The sequence below is a fragment of the Haemaphysalis longicornis genome, unplaced genomic scaffold (assembly GCF_048455015.1).
Source record: "Haemaphysalis longicornis isolate Haplotype H1 unplaced genomic scaffold, Haemaphysalis longicornis Haplotype H1 scaffold_6, whole genome shotgun sequence".
Classification (NCBI taxonomy): domain Eukaryota; kingdom Metazoa; phylum Arthropoda; class Arachnida; order Ixodida; family Ixodidae; genus Haemaphysalis; species Haemaphysalis longicornis.
This window is the reverse complement of record NW_027526407.1, coordinates 35179364-35201344: the sequence shown is the minus strand read 5'-3', so window position 1 is coordinate 35201344 and position 21981 is coordinate 35179364. Positions and strand designations below refer to the sequence as shown.

At 45.4% G+C, this 21981-nt stretch overlaps 1 protein-coding gene across 3 annotated transcripts; it reads right to left on the bottom strand.

Annotated features, from left to right (window-relative positions):
• Positions 1–2486: 2486 nt before the first annotated feature.
• Positions 2487–21706, bottom strand: LOC144141486 (uncharacterized). Of its 3 annotated transcripts, XM_077673042.1 has the most exons (9): positions 21577–21701; positions 21030–21095; positions 17926–18039; positions 17082–17150; positions 13815–13967; positions 11798–11920; positions 5339–5437; positions 3358–3513; positions 2487–2664 (listed from the first exon to the last, which is right to left on the bottom strand). In XM_077673042.1, exons 1-9 carry the CDS (start codon positions 21626–21628, stop codon positions 2546–2548), a joined length of 951 nt encoding a protein of 316 aa, XP_077529168.1. In that variant the 5' UTR covers positions 21629–21701; the 3' UTR covers positions 2487–2545. The 3 variants fall into 3 exon arrangements, with proteins under 3 accessions (XP_077529168.1, XP_077529169.1, XP_077529170.1); XM_077673043.1 differs by lacking the exon at positions 17082–17150 and having other exon boundaries at positions 21577–21706; XM_077673044.1 differs by lacking the exon at positions 13815–13967 and having other exon boundaries at positions 21577–21703.
• Positions 21707–21981: the final 275 nt, after the last annotated feature.

The window sequence follows — 21981 nt, the reverse complement described above, 5'->3', positions numbered from 1 at the left end:
AAGCAAATAGGCGCCAATCGGTGGCATAAACCGTCGTGGTGATCATGAAGCTTGCGTATAGCTTCACTTCCTTCAAGTCTTACGCGTTAGTGGGATCTTCCTTCATTTTTCCAGGCTATCGACACTTTTTCAGTCCTTACGTATTCGGGAAATAGTGCAGCAAGCTTTTCAAGTCCAATATGTTGTCTTTCCTTTAAACGATCTACGGTTATACCGTCGTCACCTGCAGCTTTTCCCCTTTCCATGTAAGAATACAGGAGGCGCCAAAAAACCAGGTTTGGCACTTACCTTCTAGAAGCACGTTGACAGACCCACCAGCCAAGCTACATAGCTTGGCCATCTCGTCTGATTACCTCCGCCTACCTTTTCGGTGTGCACGTGCTTTAGCATGTCGCAGCCCTGTGCTGTTCACGTGGCTAGTGTCTTGCTGTGAACGTGCACACGTCATGTGACAGCCATTACGTTTCTCATATTTGTACGATGTGCATGTTAAAGGACGCGCCATTTTGTTTGTATTGAATTTACAAAAGTACAATTGTGATATTTTTAGTCTTTAGAACTGAATGACCTCTTTAAACCAATTATTCATAGCAGCAAGTAGCAATTTGACGGTGAAGGCTCTCACTGGTGCACTGTGAAGAAGCTCGTTGCTTTGTTGTTCCTGGACTAGTGGAAAGAACAGCAATTCATAAAATGGGCAAATCTACTGTTTCTACTACCTTCAGGTTCCACAGACTGACTGGGACATTCCCCATGCGGAGTCTTGAACTATGCACGCGACGTGCATTAACGTACGCGTCCAGAATTTATGATTATGAGGAGCAGTTTCCACAGGTCACGACCGAGCATAAAGCACAATAGTGTGAAAACCTTCAATGATGCATAGCGCTAAAACACCGGTCTGAGCGGAATCCGGCTTCTGTAGCAGGCTTGAGAACTCCCTTTAATAGGGACACGTTTAGTAGCTTTCGCCCCTAAACAGCAAATACTGAGAAAGAGCGCGCCCTTTGGCGGCGACGCCTTTATAGCGCGCGCCCCTGTGTATTTGTCGCAAAGAAAGAAGCATGCGACCACGTTTCCGGTCACTTTAAAAGGCGCGGGGTGCCTTCGGTTTAACCGCTTTACTTTCTGTTCTTTGAGAACCAGTTGGGCTTGTTGGTACATAGTTAAAATGGTTGCAGCGCAGAAACGACGACGGACGAGTAAGGAACAGACGGGACGAGCGCTCGTCCCGTCTGTTCCTTACTCGTCCGTCGTCGTTTCTGCGCTGCAACCATTTTAATTTCTGTTCACGGCGCGCTGAGCTTCGCACTTTGATTGTTTCTACTTCTCTCGCCTGGAGGCGCAGAATGCGGAGCAGCATTTTGGTGGTCTCTATTGGTATGTGATTTCAAAGCATAAGAAGTGCGCCGTGGCCTATGGAGCTGATATTTTTGCAACAATTACGAGAAAATGTGTGTTATGGCAAGGTGGCTCGTACAGAGAGAAAAGACCCGAATGACCTGGAGTGGACACCGCCAACAGCGCATGGTCGACGCGCTGTTCCGTGTACAAGTAACCACAACTTCGGTGTTCCGTTGCGCCCAGGTGGAATTGAGAGCTCTTTGTAATCATTTTTGTGCTTTAGCTTCCGCCCTGTTCCAATGCTGACGCAGGTCGTGTGTCTTGTTTGGATTTTGGTTCGGGTTCGACAACCTTGTTTTAGGCACAAAAAGTTGAACGTTGCGGAACGCTTTGTTATAAATTAGCTGCCAAAGTGCACACCACTTGAAGTGTGAGTGCCGGGTGTAATTGTACAGAAACGAGCAGAAGTGCCCGGACATTTTTTCGTATGGACGGTATATCTGAGTCGACCAACTCAACATCAATGCTGGTTGTTCTTCGGGCGTACTAAAGGTTGGACACAGACACCGAGCTCAGCATGGTTGTGGCGAACGTGACTGTGCATATTTAGGTCAGGCATCACTGTGAGCAATCAACCGCACGTCGGAAACTTATTCGGGCCTTTCTCGCGGGTCTGCCACGCAACCATCATCATTCTTTGCCACGGCTCTCGGTATAGAGACGGCACACTGGTTGAAGGAGCTCCGCAGTTAGCGGAAGAGACAAGTAGTTACCACCGTTTCTGACTTGGAAGTGTGAGAGAAATGCGGAACTCGTGGTTCAGAAAGCCGACGGCGGGAAAGCGCCAACGTTAGGGCAATATTATTGTTCCGCCTCCCTTCTCCCCTGACTCCTACCTAGCTTTCCACGTGCGTATTAGGAGTGCGTACACGTACTCTATGGACGCGAATTTTATAACATTGCGCGTGCCGAAATTACCATAGAAGTTTCATGGTATCGTTTCTACGGTTGAAGCTTTTTATTTTTGTTTGTATGCAAATTTTATATGCCACAAAGCGAATTAATAAATTTTGACAGCAACTTTTTAATCAGGGGCAATACTTCATTCAGTATCTCGGCGAATAAGTGCTTCTCTATCCAGGATCACCAAAACTCATTTATTTGAACAAACCATCACAAACGCCAAAGGTGTAAATAACACTTAGTTACACTGAAGACCAAAGCATGGGCGTCGCTGATACTGGCAAGTCGTACATCCGCGGCGGTAGCCGCGGTAGAAGGCACCGCTCCTATACCGGCTGCGGTAGCCATATCCGTCACCTGCAATAGCAATTTGGTGGCTACAACTGCAGTTATTTCGAAAATGACGGACTATTGAATGCATGAAAAAACGTATATCTATGCCACAGTATCAGTAAAGTAAACCTTTAAAAATATAACGTATGCGTCACCGAAGGAACAATTCGCCTTGAGCAAGAATGGACGCCTTTAAATTATGTGCTTACAACATTCACTGCCCCGTAATATTATGTAGAGCTAGTGTAACGTGTTGAACCGTTTTCCCGGCCAGGAGAGCCGTAATAAAGTGGGGTTTTGGAGCGTTTTTACCTGTTCTTAGGACGGGTTCGAATTTTTGGAGAAGGCGTGTTTTTCCAGCAGTTCACTCTGGTTATGACAAATAAATTATAATTTAGATATTCTACTCATGAGGCCTCACAACGTTTTTCTAGTTAGAACTGTTTATATACCAGCAATGGCAACAGGATTAGTAGCGTTCACTGTGTGATGACTACAAAAAACCTGTATGGCGGAGGTAAGTTTTCTAGATACTAGAGTTTTTCTGTGGCATAATTCACAACTGACGACTAAATTTTAGAGCTCCATTCGGTATTGGAACTAAACAGTGTTAGCGCTTCCCGCCGCATTTGTTTTATCTGTCTGGGCACCGTAGTTTTTCGCAAGACGTAGTTAAGTGCTTTGCATATAGTTTAGACATTTCTTATTGCAACCTACCAGATCGTTCATAGCCGGTTGAGCCAGAGCCGCTGATGTATCCGCTGTGCCTTAGACGCCCAGTACGGGCCAGGCGTCCCAGTCCGCCGATTAGGCCACCAAGTAAGGCGCCACCGAGAGCAGTTCCAACCACGGCACCGACAATCTTTGCACGTCCTTCGGAAATGCAGGGTAAAGAAAACGCAAAATTTTATGATGTAACGCATCACACCGTCTCTATTAAAATATTGTGGTCACAATTTAATGCAAGGAAAAACGTTATTGAAAGAGTTCTTTGCTACATAATACCGCCAAAATTCAGAAGAAGATATAACTTTCCTCAAAGCACCTGAAATCTACTTAATATAATATTCTTCATGATCCTTCTACCGCTCGGCAACGTCACAGCGCATAGAATATTTCCAAGTGAATCACTGTACACACCTTGCGACCGTTCGGTATGAAAATACATGGGGTGTTAAAGGTGCGCTTGTACTGCGTTTTTCTTGCTTGCCCCCGTTCGTATGCTGTAAGTATCAAAGATGAATATTTTTTCATCTCGGCTGGCTCTTCGTGATGCTGCGCAAGACCAGACATTGCATAAGTATATTTACTGACATGTAATTCTTCGCATATACTTTTGCTCATTGCTCGTGTCACAAAAGTTGATTCTTGCTCAAGGAATATCGCATCTAGGAAGGTTCAAAGAAGCATACTTAGGAATCCTTTCGGTAATACCATACATAAGTTGGAAGTGGTACGTCCGACGGTTTTTCCGGTGTGATCAAATCATGAGCAAATTCTTAAACATTTCATGGCTGGGTTTTTGATGATCCTATTACGAATAGTGATTCGTCCTTTTCCGACCTTAGTGTCCGTAGCGATGTTTCACTTGTGCCGCACGGTCTCTCCCAGCGGCTCAATCCGGTCGCTACCGACGCGATCTAACTAGCATGCAATTTGACCTTTCTCCCCTTTTGTCAGACAGCGCTGCATACAGCCGACACCTCTCAGATTTACTTGCGGGTCATCTACGCCATGCGTGTGTGTGTGTGTGTGTGTGTGTGTGTGTGTCTGTGTGTGTGTGTGTGTGTGTGTGTGTGTGTGTGTGCGCGTGCTTGCGCGTGTGCGCACACGAGCGTGTATGTGTGCGTGTGTTTTCTTGCGTGCGTGTGTGCGCGTGCATGCGTGTGTGTGTGTGTGTGTGTGTGTGTGTGTGTGTGTGTTTGCTTGCGTGCGTGTTTCCGCGTGCATGCGTGCGTTTGTGTGTGTGTATGTGTATTTGCGTGCGTGCGTGTGAGTATGCGTGTGCGTGTGTGTGTGCGTGTGTGTGCGTGTGCGTGCGCGTGTGTGCGCGTGTGCGTGTGTGCGTGTGCGTGTGTCAAATGAAACGACGAGCTAATAGACTAATTTGTTTCACTTTGTGTTGGCTCGCTCAGGTGGTATAAAGCTAATGACGTTCTTGTGGTGTTATCTGCCAAGTTTTTGTTTCTCCTATGCGAGTAAATCAATGTGTAAAAAACTTCTCAATTTTCAAAGTGTACGTCATGACAGGGTAGGGTGGAAGTGCTCAGGCGTTCTCCTTTTTTTAATCCAAGCAATACAGTGACCCAACGCGTTGGCGGGCAATCATAAAAGAGTCAGTTGGAAACTAGCTCCGGTATCTTTAGCGTGCACAACGCTCCTTGTTTAGGGCATAACACAGTAGGCGTTGGCAAAGACAAAAATACATGAAATCCCTCCGGCCCTAGCTCGAGGGCCACAGTTGTAAAGAACGGAAAGAGCAACTTTGCGGGCTAGCATAACTTTCACACTCAGTTTTCAAAGCCCACACGCACGCTCACGCACACGCACAAACGCACAAGCAAGCGTACGCTTTCGCGCGCACACTTGCTCTTTTACTTACTCTTTCCTGGGTGTTAGCGCGTTTTATGTATGCATATTTAGTTGGTTACCCAGTCGGAAAAATAGTTTGATAAAAGATGTCTGTGAAAATACTCACGCCTTCTTGCGGCTAGGTCAGCTTCTCTCGATTCCAGAGCACTTCCTCCAATTCCTCTAAGAGATCCTAGCCCCGGGCGAGCAGCTCCACTACCAAGTCCTGCACAGTACACAAAGTGAAATTATAAAAGAGCGGCCATACTTAGTATGTGTTTTTTTATGATTATGCTCCTGTCATATACCTGTGTGACTGTATAGGTGGGTAGTACTCGACACTCGCGTTGCCAAAACAAGACAGGTGCTGGAGACAGGCGTATAACACGGAGACGGCAATTTATAGAGACGGGACGAGGTAATAAGATGTATGTTACTGTCACAATGTGAACGCGACACTTAAGTCCATCCTAAGGACATGCTGTTGCGGAATGGCGAAAAAAACTGGCAACCGTTCGTAGTTCAGTCTAGAAAGCACACCCGTGGTAGATTAAACGCTTCACGTGGTGTGGCGCATTCGATGAAGTCGATGCTGGCACATTCCCGCTTCTCGGCAACATCTTGGTGGTGGACACGGGGTACACAACGTTCTACAGTCGACGCTGACGATTTAATGCGCGGTCGACGATCTGCTAGTACAAAAGGCTTCTAATACAGCTTGGCTGGGTCTCCTGCCGCCCTGACGATGGCCTCGGGAGACCACGTCTACCACATTGTAGCAGGCAGCCTTCCGAACCATGGCTCCTTCAAATCCACTCCGGTTTCGTTACCCACAAATCAAGTTCTTATTTTGTTCATCTCAGGCTGCTTTTCTCGTTCCCGTTCTTCTGCCGCCTATTCTGCCGGTTCACTTTCAGCACATATCCTAAAAGGCGATTGTACACGGTCTGTCACCTATTTTCAATTAACTTCCTCGTTCGGTCGGACGCACACCTAATCTTCGTCCTCTGCCTCATCGCACCCTGCCTTCTGCCGCGAGTTACACCTGGTACATTCTCCAAATCTTTCGGTTATACAGTGAAAACTACAATTACCAAAATTTATGGGAGTCGCGAATTATTTTGTTGAACCGAGGACTTCGGTAAATCGAGTTAGGCGTTTCTTGGTCGCCTAATTCGGTACATTCGACTACATGCTGTTAGGCATGCATTAACCTTATGGGGTTTTATAACTGCGAAGCGTTAATGCTCCGAAAAGAAAATTGTGGCCCGTGCGTATGAAAAGAGACCACGATATTATTTAACTCAAGAAGAACGCGCCCGGGAACTCCAGATTTGTTGTCCACCAAAGAAGTCTTTGCTCTTTTCTTGCTTGCTTTTTGTAAGAAGGGCGGCAAGTATGTCTCCTAAGTTTGTAGTGCAGTCAGTGCCTCTCGTGCATTCCGGCAAACATCCGCAGTACATCAAGGGCATCCATAACTTGATCTGGTGTTGGTGCAGCACTTTGGATATCTTCAGCGTCTTCGTCAGCGTCTTCAGCTGTCCCTTTTTCCGCGCTTCTTACAAGCCTCAAGATATCTCCGTCCTCCAAAACGTCTGTAGTGATTGCGTCTGCGTCGGCGCTCACGTAGTCAGAGGAGCTTATCCCGACGGGCACTCCGTCTACTGAACGAAGGTTACCCCAGGCACCTTGACGCTGATGCACGGGATCGGCGGGCTCCATGTTCGACACGCTCGTCACAAGGCTTAGTGGTGCACTTGCTTGCACGCAGCACTTCCGCGCACACGAGTAGGCATGCTAGACGGGCGGTAGGCTTAACAACTTGAACTTTGGGAAAACAACATGGGTTCAAATAGTGAACGAGGTAAAAGAAGTGCGAAAGCAGGGGAACTACCCGCAGAACCATGTGAACGAACAACACAAAGTACGCCCTGTAAAGCCCGACCGAAACTTCGTTTTGCCATGGGCCCATCTGGTGAACTCAACTCGAAATTAGAACTCTCGTTTTGCACCGTGAAATTTTGTAAAAGAGGGACAAAGATGCTCCGCAATATTATCTTTGGCGCACCATGAGTCACTTGTGAGGCATTCTGAACCAATTAGATCGAATATTCACACTTTTTGAGCTAAATTTTGTTACAAAACTCTCGTTCAACAGAGACAGATCTTGTTATTGGTTTCGCAATTTCGAGTTTGCCAAGGCATTGGGCTCAATAGGCCTCTGAGGGGGGTATCATGATATTTTCATTCAATCCGGACATTTGTAAATTGGGTTTAGTTAAATCGAGTTTCGACTATATGACTACGCTATTGACCAAGCAGTTTAAAATGTTGCTTCCTGTTACTCAATTAAAATTTCTTCTCCCAACCTATAAACCTCCTCTACTAAACGTAAAGATAATCACAGGAAGAAGGTGAAGGAAAGGTAACAATAAACATAAAGGGGGTTACTTAATGTGGCCTGATAATGGCAATGCCCACGTCCAAGGCATGCGGTTTGGTACGTTTAATTTCTGTTTCAATACACAGGAACTCAAGAGTTTTCCGTGCGTTGCAATCATATACACGGGCAAGAAAAATAAACCCGCACGGAAAAGGCATCACAAAGAATATCAGCCAAGTTTGAGACCAGGGTAGGATATTGGTCAAGGGACTGCTCCTTCCCATCTCCCTCCTCAATTCCATAAGGCAAACCTTTGAAATGTTTTGTAGTAACTTTGGTTGGCTAGCTCAGTGTGTATGTTCTGGTTGTTTGTGCAGGTAAGCTGTGTGGCTAACACCATAGTCAGATGATATTGGTAGAGATATATAACAACATGATTGATATTGGCCCTGGTCAGAATTACCTGTATAGTGTGTGTTTATTCAAGTCAATCTTTCTCCAGGGCAGGAATATTCTGGACATTGTAAACTACACGTTATGATTCCGCTAACATGCTTTTTGACAATAACAAGAACTAATACCAGAAACTAGAATTACAACTTCCTGCTGCATGTATGACTTAAGTTTCCTCAAATCAGCCGGGATAGCAATACACTCGGTTTCGGTGGAGGACACTACAAGGTCCAGTCACGCAGCCTACGAGACCTGGGGAATGACATACAGCGTTGTACTGACGCTTCCACCGTCTCTGCGGATTCAATGAGCCATTCGTAAAAATCTGAATGTGATTCGGGTAAGAGTTCTCCATGTGTTCAAACACAAAAATTCTGGCTGCTGTCTCTGGCGTGTTTATTTTATATATCATGTGAGGAACATGTAGCTGATACGGGAACGACTTCAGCGGAACAGTCGCCGAACATTTCGTGTTCTTCAGCCTTGTCTTCGAACAGTTGTCGAACAGTCTTCGAAGAGTCGTCGAACATTTCAAGTCATTAGCCTTACGTCACAAAGGGACTTTCGGGATCGGATGCAACTTTGCTCTAGCTTATCCGAACGGCCTCAGCAACGACCTCAGCACGAATATTCAAGGAGGGCCGCGTGAGATCTCCTTGGATCGTTATGTCCAGTGACAGGGGATGTACACCACTGTGTAATGTGTTGCCCAGAGCATGAAGTCGGACGCACTGCAATGCTGTCAACCATTTGAACGATGGCAGCCCAACACAACACCCTGCACCGGATCGTCTTCCCAATGGGACACCGGATGATGGGCAGAGAAGTGTCGCGCCTTATACTGCGCTTCCTTCAGGAGAAGAAACTGGCAGACTCGCGGTGAAAGAACCCTAATATTGACAATTAGGATGAGGTCAGGTGGCGGAATTGCCGGCCTATCCAGCCAGGCTACCACGGGGGGAACTTCAACAACAATAAACACCACCATACCGCCATAGCTAGTATTTAAGGGTATCACAGAAGCCCTAGGATTTAAGGGTATCACAGAGGAAGTTAATTTCAAGGCTGTCGAGGGAACGAAAAGAAGATTAGAATGCTGGTGGACGAAAAGCAGAGAGGGGAATATTGCCTAGGACAGTTACCACCTGTAACAGGAAAACAAAAGTATTTTGTGCCTAATAAGTTTTTTGTGCCTGCCCTAAGCAGCGCTAGTATTGAACCAAAAGTGTAAAACATAGGTATATTAGTCCTTTTTGGTCAGATGACATGTCATCACCCCGATACAAAGGGGAAACCAATAGAAATCATCATCATCATCAGCTCGTGTTTCTGGTCAAGCTATTCGCATCCTCATCAGACTACAAAGCCCACACGAACTTCACACAATCTGGACTTCGGATCAGACATCCCTCTTAGGGTAGGAAGCAGCCCATGCATGCACCTGCGAGTACACCTTTCGGGCCTGCCCTCGTTGCAGACCGATCGATGACCTCCAGCGACGAAATTCCAAGATGATACACGGATGTCCTCGCCCATTACCGACTACAGCACCGCATGACCTCACTGCAGGACGACATTACCCTCACACAGCTGCAAACTAACAGCTATGCCCACGGAACACTACTCTGTGCCATCAACCCAACGACACACACGGTGACGTTTCAACACTGCCCCACTCCCAACTCCTTACCATACGCTAGGGGAGCTCCGACAATCACCATCATTAGCCCCGACCAAGCCCCATCCTGGAGCAGGGGAAGACCAGCTGAGGAGCTGATGCCCTCAAGACCAGCAACGAACAGTATACAAGGCCCGCCGTGCTGCCAAGGACCAAGGCCCCTGGGATAAAAGAAGCTTCCAACGCAGGAAGCTTACGGGGCAAACGCAGTTCAAGAAATGCTTATTCCTCGTCCTCCTACAAACGTAGGCAAGTTCTTTCCCGCCGCGTGGACACGTGCAGATCTTCAGCAACAGTGACTGAAATCTGCTAACATTCACTTGCTCAATCTGGCCCTCTGATACATTTATAATTTGGGTGGCTTTGCGGGAGGACACAAGTCGCCTTTAAAGCATTCGGATAATTTCGCCCTTTCCACCTGGAAGCCTAAGTTTTTATACAAATCAGAAATTATGCTGTTTTAATGTGCCGCTTTTCGATCCTGCGCAAGACTATGCGTGATACCGGTCTCACCAGAGCGAATGTATAAAGCCAGGAAGTCTACGCGTGGTTCTTCGATGATTGTAGAACTGTTTGAAGGAACTGATCATGTTAAATAAGAGCGCGATTCTGGCCCGAAGGGCAACAGTGCAGTGGAGTTACACCACCCTTATAAAAAAGTGTTGCTCAAAATGTCCCAGCCACCGAACCCTACGGTGGTGGGACGGCGGATCGATGAAAGCCTATCGGGTTCCATACCGCAACCCCGAGACGAAACTTCGCGATTTATTTTTTTCCTCTTCTTGTAAATCCTAATTATCAAATTTTTATTTATATTTCGGCTGTACTTTTTAATTGGTCTGTGTTACGCCTGAGCACGTATTCGATGGTTTAGCGCACGAAGACACCTGCGTGAGAAGTGTCGGTCATGTTGTTGGCTGAGGGATGCGAGTACCGGCCAAATTTTTCAAGTATTCCATTGTGACGGAGAGCGGATTTTCTTGTCAGAGAGCATAAATATGCACTCTTAACAATAGCAATGACCGTAAACAATAGCAATGACCGTAAACATATGCCGACCACCGGTGACGTTGTACCATACATATCACCGTGTGTATGGAAGTCGAATTACGTTAGGGGGACAGTGAAGTGGTTTGCAAACATGGCGGGAGTCCTTGCGCGAATTGTGGTCCGGAGTCTCTAGGCCAAGTTTCGACCACTCTTGGTGGGACTTTAATTTACTAGCAAAATTAATTTGTCAGTGCCTTCCTAACCTCTGCATCCCCTTGCCGATTTTTTTGAACGTTTCGGATGACGCTTACTCTTGTAGTCATAGCTTGACTGCGCCTACTGCGGCTCGTCTATTATGCGACAGTCAGTAGGCCGGCCGCAGGCGGGATGTCGCAATTCATTCACTCAGGTGGCTTTATTTCGTTGCTTTGCTGTGTCAGTTTGTAAAAAGTCGAAGTCAATGTGTCTCTACACTAGCGCAAAGTAATTGGCTTGTAACGCTTAGCTCAGTTCGCTTCACTGGAGCTGTAAGCTGCATTTGTCCTTGCAACTTGTACTCTAGTACAAAAAATAAGGCCCATGAAAAGTGGGTGAGGTAATGTAGGTAATAAGCAAATAAAATCTATCAATTATTATCTGTAAAGTATAAAGCCAAGGTGCGGAAACACGGTTTGCGCAGGATGAGCTAGCGGAGAGGTGAGCAGCACGATCACACATTTGCGATCTCTTTTTTCCCACCTAAAGAATGTCATCGCTGGTAATAATATATACGTGGGGATTTAGGGGACTCAAAAACGTTTGCCTTCAGGCTGCCTGCTTAAAACCTGTTAGTGAAAACATGCTTGCGTGAAAAAGGAATGTCTATCTCTTGGTCCGCAGTTCTTTTATTTCCGCTAAAATATCGCCTAGGAACGAACCTTGTTGCCCTCCCTCTAAAACCACTTGCATGATGGCATCGTAGACTGACTGGGTTGAAAGGCAAAAACGTTTCTCGCAACGTTTTCACCGTTAGGCCCCACACCGAACTGGAATGTTAAAGAAAGTATTTATAGCGGACTATCCAGTTTGTACGCAATACGTACCTGCAGCAATGCCACTGTCGCCACCAACAGTTCCCGCAAATCTGTCTCCCAATGAGCCGACTCCCGGACCGTTTCCGTAAGTACCAGCGTTACCACCAGATGGGACTCCAGCTCCGATGGCACCTGGGAGGCAAAGGGTATTCCGGTCGCACTGAGTAAAACATTTTTGAAGGTCTACCCGATGAGGTACAGCTAGGCACCAATGCGTTGTTAGCTAACATTTATAAAATAAGTAAAATAAGTTATGTTCAAACGCCGCAGTCAAAAAGGTTGGAGTTGTTTTGGTATGTTCACAATAATTGGGAGCCCCTCCGTTTAACGGCGACGATAGCTGAAACGCGAAGTTTTGTTGCGTGCGAAAATCTAATGGCGAAGTGACCAAGCCAAAGCCGAAGCGGTTAAAGTCATCGCTTCCATGCTGAAGATGAAACAACCTAAGAGCCAAACTTCCAGCGTCAACGATCAAAGTGGAAGCTGCCTGCGAATGAAAGTCCATACTCAGTCGACAGCAAACGAATCCTTCACGAGAAAGCTGCGCCGTCCCCTCGACACCCACCCCCCTCATGGCTGCCGTTAGACCATTGTTGTCATCGAAAATCCTAACTGAGAAGGTGCAAAGCCAACGGCCACACAACGAGCCCAAAGAAAGGCTGAGCGACCCGAAAGTGATAATCGCGCAATCGTATAGGCGTCGGCTTCATAACGCGAGGGGCGCATGTTTGATTCTGACCACAGGAAGTATTTTTTCTTGTTTCTTCTTCAGAATTATCATCATAATTATATGTGCCTTCCCTTTCTACAGAGTTTGCTTTCCTACAGTTAGTTCTGCTTACGACCTCCTCCTACCACCCTACAATCATAAGACCGAGAAATTTTCGCTTTAAACAGCCGCCGGAAATATCAATTTTCTCAGGAAGCACAGCGTACAAGTTTGCCGGTAAGAAGTAGTAATTTTATTAGGAATATATGATGATTGTTTGAAATATTTATTACTTCACTGTGCCCTCATTTTTTCAATGAGATGGCAATATTCTGTTTTGTTGTAAGAACGACCCCAGCCTTTACAGCGGGAAGGTAAATGATAAATGAACCCTCCCCCAAACCACCGTTATTTTAAAGAAGGCGTGCAATCAATAAAATATTCTTTATCATAAATACAGATTAGGCTTCTCGCAAGAAATTGCTATAATTACAGGGGCCTGACCCCAGGCTGTTCGAAGCAATACCAATTTTTCTACCTCCAAGCCACGGAGGTGGGACAGCAGGTTCCTTACACGCCCTGTGGAAGAAACATGAGTGTTTAAGGCGACCTTTCAAATACCCTAGGAGGTATACAAGAAAGACCGGGATTGTACTTAGGCGGGTACAGAATCTTGCGATAGCTCGAGTGCGTACACAAACATTCCACTGTCCGGCTCAACGTCGATACAAATAACGTTTGCAGAAAGTAAAATCGAAAGTAAGACAGGTAAAAAAATTAGTCCGGTTAGAGCGGTGGACATGCTTATTTAGTACGTTTTGCCGTGATAAACTGTCCAGTGTTCGACTCAAAATCTGTATTGAAGCCACAAACATGTTAAAAACTATTACACTATGAAGTTGCCACTGATTTCCAAAATATGATGAAAAACACCAAAACTCTGCGGGGAAGCAACTATAGTAATAAACAAGATATACTGAGGCTATCATGGCATATGATATAGAACAAATAGAAATTAACATACCCACCCTCAAATAAAATACTCACTACCCACCCTCTGCCATAGCACTCAAAAGGCAATGTCGTAGTCAACGCGGTTAGGGCTTCTACAGGGTAAAACCACTATTATAAATGCACTATTTGAAGCGAATCGCCTTTCTTGCAGCTGATTTATTTTTCGCTTTTGTTTTCACAATGTTTTGTGGACGTTCCGGTGGGGTGACGCACATTCACTGATTATATTATAGGTGGTGAGATTAGGCATAGTGGCGGGTAGTTTTATTTACCTATCCCGTATCAGTGGAAGGAAATACGTACCAGCTCCAACGCCTCTTGCGAGGCCAACTGAGTTCCCCAAATCGCCCTCAGGAAAGCTGACTGCCGTGTTGCCTCCGCTACTACCAGCATATCCGATGGAACCCGAAGCTGCGCTGCTGCCACTGCTTATACCAGCGTCGGTTGGCAGTACTCCTGGGCAGTACAAAAAAAATATTACGAGCCATTATACTTTGTCAGAGTAAATTACCATCGAATCGTTTTAGCACACGACGTACACAGTATTCAGGTGAACGGTGTGGGCAAATTTTATTTCTCGCGAGCACGAACGGTGGTTGTCCCAAAGGAGAGTTTCGCGTCTCGGACACGATGCAAACATGCAACCGTAGCCACAAATTTTGACGTAGTTGTACGCAGTTAAGAAAACAGGTGGCGCGAATGCTTGGTTTTGAGGGTAGAGCGTGCAGTGAGCCCACAGTAGAAAACTGATGTCGCTCGGCGCAGCACCGCTGTAGGAGTTAGGGTACCTCGAGATCAGCACCACCATAGAGGGTAGAGACATCGTTTGAACGGTCTCATGCCTCCACTTTTGGTTCGAAGTTCCCAACCTGTAGTTAATATCTTTTGCCACAAATCCAGCAACGCGAAGTTGATAAGATCATACCAAGTTTACGAGTGGACCGCGTTGCAGCGAAAATTATTGTGCGGTCTTGCTGAAGTGATTTGCTGCCGCGCCGAGCGAGTGACCTATAATGGCGGCGCCAACGTATACGTGTGTCCAGCCTGTACAACAGGAGGGGTGGTGGTGATTCGAGTGATTCTAGTAGGAGTGAAGAGCACACAAATTTTATGCAGGCGTCACTATTATTCTGGACCCAATTTCGTGACTGCACGCTCTCACTCTACACACTTACCCCCTTCTTCGTAACCCTTCTTTTGTAAGAAACGAGCGATCAGTCACTTTTATTGCAGAAGCATTTGCCGCCGCGAATTAGTTACGTATGTGGCCGAAGCGGGGCGGGTAGCGCTTTCTTCAGCGCGCAAAACTGCATGCGTGTTTATTTGACCATTTGGGCAAAATGCTCTTGCTTGAAAGTCAGTGGCATGGTACCAGACGTTTTCTGGGTTCACATCTGGAGGATTAAGCTTCGCTCATGACTCCCTGAACTCCAATTTTTTCTTAGGTGTTTCGCTCATTCACAGTCATCAACAGTCACCCAATCCGCCGCTGTTGGGTTTGAAGAAGCCACGCGATTGTGGAAGTTTCTGTTTCCGTGCTATAGGGAAACCACCATGGAGGTGAAAAAACCTTAGAAGAAACACCGCTAGCATTTGGCGCATTTGTAGTCGTGTGGAAAAAGTCGCTTGGATTTTACCCCATGTCCTAGAGGCCAGTGAACCATGCCTTAGCAACGGTGGTGGAGGCCGGCCCACCGACGTGCACGTAAGGTCACAGCGCAGCCCAGCTGACATTCAATGGTCGGCAGCCGCCGACGTATTGCTACTGCTCGCGCTGGGATGAGCAGCATATACTGAAGTCTACCCGCTCCGTTGATTGCGTTTCAATGTGTGTTGAGAGTACAGCAACACTGGCTGTACAGCCACAGGAAAGAAAAGACGAATACTTTTCACCGAATTTATGCACTAAAACAATGCCTGCTTGACGAGAGCGTTCCAATCGCTGGTCAATGTTCGTCATTCATGTTTGCTACCGAAGATGCAAGTTGTTTTGTTTATTGAGCTGCTGCTAAGATGCCTGCTTTACAAATACTACCTTCTTTAAAATGTCTAACAACTCATTGCGGCGGTGCGTAGAAAGCCGTGTTATATAAAGTGGCCTTGAATGCAACATTCATTCATTCAACTTCATTCAATTATAGAGTTCCAACCTCGGATGAGTTTCTCAACTCTATTCCAGCCCCGAAAGATGTTTACAACGCGAAGCAGTTTTTGGTCACGGCTTTCATGGGATTTGGGGTGGTAACACAGGGTCAGCAATGTAGCGAGGCCATAGCTTAGTGAGGAGGAAAGAAGGCGCCAAGAAGACGTACAGCAAGTTAATATAAAACGGGATGGCTATATAGGCAAAGCATTTCTAAACGACTTATTCTATCGGCAATGTTTATACTTTTCTGCACTGTTGAGAAAAACGAAAACAGTCATATTTGATGCAAGACATCAACACATAAGAGATTTGATTCATTGGTTCATTGATTGAAAACACGAGCCTGCCTAATTTTTTGATAGCAAATAAAAATACGCTTTGAAAAAATTTTTTGACTATAAAATAGACCAAGCCTCATGGCGCCCCCTTGCAGCAGCATACCAAGTTCAAGACTAACAAAACATTTCAGCAGATTCCGCTAGCTGTGTAGCACGGCAAAATTCAACTGGCGGGAACGGGTAACCATTTGCTGGCTTTGAGAAGTTCTATAAAACCTAGCTGTGGGATTAGAGAACGCCAGGCAGCTTTGTTGTTAAGTGAGTGAAGCTGAGTGAAGTTAACTGAGTGAGTGAAGCTGGGTAATTTTTATCTAAAAAAACTCAAAACATGCAAAAAAAAACTTCAAACTTTCGTGGTACAGCCACGCGTAATGGGCAAGGGTAACGTGTTATGGGCCAGACCTGAACGATGGATATCAGCGTGTGAACCGCACGTTAGCATTCTAATAATTTAATGAAGCAAACCTAGAGGGCCAACAACAAACGCAGAGTCATATTGTTTGGCGTCTACCTTGGCAGGCCGCCGCAAATCACACAGACAAGATTGTTTGATGACATAAAGAAATATTCGGAATGGGATTGCCGAATCACCACGGCATCATGTTTTCCCTCATATCTTCATTGTTTCGTTGCAGTTCACCACGGTAATATAAGTATCGTTTCTATCAGGACAACGCAGCCTTTTTAATCAACCAATCTTGTATATTGTCGTGTTGGCCTCTTTCAACACAGTCCACAACAAAGCGAAAATAGCCAACTATCGTACTAGTAGTAAGGTATTTATTAGATTGATTTAGTTTTCCTATTGTTATGTATACAGAGGTTTCAAAAGAGCGAGGCATATAGGGTTACTCAAACATTGACTCTTACATTTAATGGTATGTTTCCGCTGACGCTTGTTCAGGTCAACTGATTTTTTGTAACACGGACTCTTACATTCAATTTTATGTTTTCTATAAGGTTTGTTACCGAGCTTTTTAGCAGTTGAACTGAAAATACGCGCTGTTCCACGAACAGCTTTGCGGCAATCAGGGCCAGTTAAACCATCTTTGACTGTGCTGGCTCTCGAGCGGTTGCGGTTGTTACCTGAAACGCCGCCAGATCCTGGGGCAAAGTTTCCGCCTCTGTTGAAACTATCACCGGCTGCAAATCCTTCTGTAAAGCAAAAATATTTGCGCAACGGGTAATATCGGGTTAGCAAAAAACGGTCCCATTTGCTAAAAATAAAGAAATGCATTTCGTGGATGCTAAGGACGGCGAGAACCAAATTTGCGGGCATAGACCAGACAATCTGGCGGCGCACACGTTTTGCTACGGCTTTACAAGCTCGACAATCTGCGCTACTCGCATGCGCTTTAAGAGCAACATCCGCGCACCTTCCCCACTGAATCACGTTGGTGAGGAAGTTGGTGCATGCTTGTTCTAAAAGTATAAGCGCAAATAACACGACACACAAGACACAGGGCGGCACAAGCGATGATTAATTTTTGTTCGTCCATTCTCAGTGGTCACCTCTGCCCGCTTAGCATCGGAATTGGCAGCCTCTTGTTCGTTGCGTTATTCAGCGGTGCCGCAGTTCCCCCGCCGTCCTTCCTATTCCATCTTCTTCAAACACGTACTTAAGCATGCACTTGCTTGGTTGATTGATTGTAGGGCTTAACACATGCACCAGAAACCCAGCACCCCTCCTTTTGCGATAGAAGGAATTCGCAAAATTTCACTTTGTCAGGAAATGTATTCGCACCAGTGAGGCTTTCAAAATGCTGCCATGTAAAATTGGCTGCAATAAGCAAACAAACATCATTCTAACCTGTGGAGTGCTAAGCATGGAAAAATGTCCTTCTGACCACGCAAACGCAATAATTATCTAAGTAGTAATTGCAGAAAGTGTAAGCTTTGCTGATTGTTATTAATAGTATTTGTCACCTACCATAGTAAGCGGTTCCGGGCCAGCTTCCTGGAAAACCGTCAAATCCGGCTCTGGAAGATGAAAAACCCGAAGATCCGGCCCCGCTGAGACCTCCACTTCCTCCAAACGAAGAACCTGCACCGAACGACATTACCCTACTAGTGTCACCTGCGTTTCCGCCACCTGGTGATCCGTGATGCGTTAGAGGTAGAATTTAAAGAGGGTACGCCACTTTCATTGAGCGAGGGGCGTACAAATCCCGCAAAAGCACTACGGAATCAGAGCCAACCATACAATCTGTTAAATATAGCTACGAAATTCGTAATAATTTTAGTATATATATCGTATGTATCGAAATAATGCGCAGAACATCAAGGTATATCAAGAACACACACACACACACACCCATGCACACTGACACAACGCAAGCATGCTTTAATGCACACGGAGGTTTTCCGAAGAGTGGTCCAAACCAGAGCTAGGTTATGCAGATATAGTTAAGCATACCCAATTGTGTTTAAACCCAAAATTCACTTATACTGAAATACCTGTAGGTTTTGGTAAGCAATTGGAAGGATAATTTAGTATCTCCAGCAAGCGTTTCCCTTAATGGTAAGCACACATTCACGACAGTCACGACTGCCGTACCAGGAGATAGGAGCTTTTCCTAATATGAAACTACGTACTAATCGAAAATCACGTACTCTAATTCTTCATGAAGAGGAGTCAGGCTCGGTACGATAGTTAGGTTCACAAAAACAGTAAAAACCGACCTATGAGCTGCGGCTGATGCTTTTGTATAACTGGGAGGTCCCGGGGAAATGAAATATTTTAGCAATTTTTCCCGTCTTTTTTGTTTCAGTATAAGCTGTGATGAAATATCCACCAACTCAAAAACACTGTTTCAACAATCCTGCGTGTTTAATGATAGTATCGTTGTGCGTGACATAAAATCACGACGAAACCCGTTTTGATCTTAGGCGTAACTGACAAGGACTAGATGGAGGCAGCCAAATTACTGTTAAAACACATAATTGGTTTCGCGTAAACAAAAGCTATACGCGTTTGGATTGTGTTTGCCAATAATTGTCCCTGCAGGTTCCTGAACACAACATTTTAAAGTGCGGAATGTGTGGGCTGTTGGTGATATGTTGAATCTAGCAAAAACATAAAAATGTTGTTGTTTCCTCTTTCATAGGAACGGGTAATGTGCCTTCAAAGGAGCAGTTGAATTTTTATTGTACATCTATATCAACTCGCACATCGCTATTTATATTTCGTCGGTATGACACCGTTATACGCATCAACTGGAGTGCACGCGCCGGTGCGTTGAGTAAACCCGACTGAAACCACAGGCGCTCACAAGCTGTCCGTGCGAGCGAAACCAAACGGGTTGCAAGCAGATCGTTTTGTGAGCCATGGTCCGCTGCAGCGAAAGGCGCAGCGCACAAAAGCTGCAGCGGACCGTGTCACGCGATGAACGATTGCGATATAAGCAAGTCGGCTTCTCCGCAGCTTACGCTGCGCGTCCCCCGTACAAGCAGGCGCTGACATCGAGGCGCCAACTGTCGCACTCATTAGCGTCATAATGCACTACTTCGCTTCGCTATGCTAGATGACAGCACCATCTGAAGGGAAAGATATAAGGCGCGTTTGTCACTCTATTCACGCGTTAGTTCATAGCGCAATCGGGAGCGCGTTTCGTACCGCGAAAGAGTTCGTGACTCAAATGCCGGCGGAGCCGCGAAGTTTTTCTGCCGATGTCATTACCGTGGCGCATATGACGGGAGTTAGATCTTGGTGAACCCCGGCATAAAACGCTTTCGTGTTAAAAAATTGCGTGATATAGCATGTTCATACATGTTAAATGGGCGGAAGGTGCACTAGTGGGCACGAAACAGTAAAAGCATGCAACATCCTGTGTTTTTTGTTGAAAATTTACGCATTTATTTTTGAAAGACTTTGTTTCTACATTCTTACGTGCGCAGCTTGCACCATGGGTACCTAAATACAGTCCGCTCAAGTTAATACGAAGTCTACGGTGACTCCAACCAACTTCGAATTAACTGAGGTTGTAATTAAACAAGGAGTACACGAACAGCATTGTTATTAGTCAAAACACGTCTCCTTTCTTCATTCCGCTCAGAATCTCGACTTTTGCCTCCAAGTCGACCATACGACACAGGTTTCTATAATAGTTGAGAATTCTCCTAAAATCGAAGCCTCAAGCGTCTACCACCCGGACTGTTCAAAAAACGCTAGACAAAACAACAAAACGAAGGTCGAGAACCTCAAAAGAAAAAGATGCATATGCTGGTGCGTGGCTCAACTGGCCCTCCGCTAAAGCAACTGCGTGCCGCCTGAGTTGCGGTGGTGCCAACGTCGGTACAGAATACAGCCCTGTTTTGGCGCTTGATAATTTTGCGTTTTACCGCGGAAGGACGGTCATTCAAAATACCTCCGAATTACCCGATGTAATCGATGTTATGTTCGAATTATCGAGCGAGTTCTTCCATTGGATTGCATGTAAAACTGCCGGAACCATTATGTCACTTTCAGTCAACTCAAAGTTCCAATCAAATGACTTTGAATTATCGAGAGCCTACTGTAATGGCCATAAAAAGGTAGAAACTAAGTCTACATTGAGCTCCTTACAATAATTCTCGAAGGTAATTCGTTGCTTTTCTTATAAAACCAGAATTCTTTTTCATACGGGTCCCAGTGATTCAGCCAGCAAGTATTCATTGCATTGTGTTCTACAATCATGAGTGGACTACGAACACCTATGCAATCAACTGTCTCCTCCCATCTAGCATTCCCGGCAAGTAACTGTTTCCAGAGTACTTGCTTTTCGAGCGTTTCTCGCCTGAGAAAAAATCGGCATTTAAATTTCACATGGACTACATAAAAGCATATTGCTCGACCATGACAGGTTTCTGGTGACCTCATTGTGAAAAAATATTTTAGTGAACGAAAACGTGGTCTTACAGTGTTTGCAAACAACTAATAATTTTATTTCAAATAAGAAAGTCTTGCGTACTTTGCTAAACGTGATGCTTCGCCCTAAAATTATACCCATTTTTTAGGAGGGTAACGTAATTGTTTTTTTATATACATTACCGTACCGAAGGAGTTGCTTCCGCTTTCAAATTCTTCATCCCCACTGGCGACTCCACGACTTCTTCGGCGTCCTTTTGTCCCGAACAAAACAGGAAAAAACATAATTTAAAATATCTTTCGAAGAATTTTAAAATTTTTCAAGAATTTTCAAACCTTGATTAGCTTGAAGCGAAGGCTTCAAGCTATTCAAAGTACGTTTTTGAGCACAATGCCCGCAGTACTTCAAGAAAGCTTGCAGTTTGCGTTCAGTCTTAGCCGGAATTGTATGAATATTGCTAAATTATGTTTTCAAATTACGTACAATACTCCAGTCCACTGAAACACAAATTGAAAATGACGCCCGCCATGTGTTTTAATGGAGATTAGGAGTAACACGTCTCAACGTGCGGCGCGTAGCGGCAGAATTTCGTACGTCCTCCCACATCATACCGACATCAAAAGTTTCCCGTTCTTTTTTTTTTTTAAGAATGACCAAGTGATTAGTGAACGCAACGGAGTTGAAAACTGAACGAAATGCTATCCGATTGGCAGCGCATACGTGCACAGACATACCGTATGCCTGGCTTGTCAGGGCCAGGAAAAATAGAACACTGAACGTTCTCATCCTACTCGACTTGCTAGCTCCACGAACTACGCCAAGTCTGGCGCTAGAGCGGGTTTTTGTAGAAACGGTAGCGTCAATCTCGTCATGTCTCAAAAGCAGGTGGTTGAATTATTGTCTTGAAGATGTAGGCCCGCAGATACCCAGCGTCATTTTTGGCCTACGTAATTCTATTGTGCTACTCTCACTAAAAAAGACAATGTTCTAGTAAGAAAACAAAGTTCTCAAAAACGGCTCTTTTTTCCTAGAAGTTCACCAGTGCAAAGATGTGGCAGTCATGCCCCAGTAAGAAAAGAAGGTTGGCAAGAGCGATTATTTTTCCACAGAAACTCGCTATTCCAAAGACGGGGCATCCA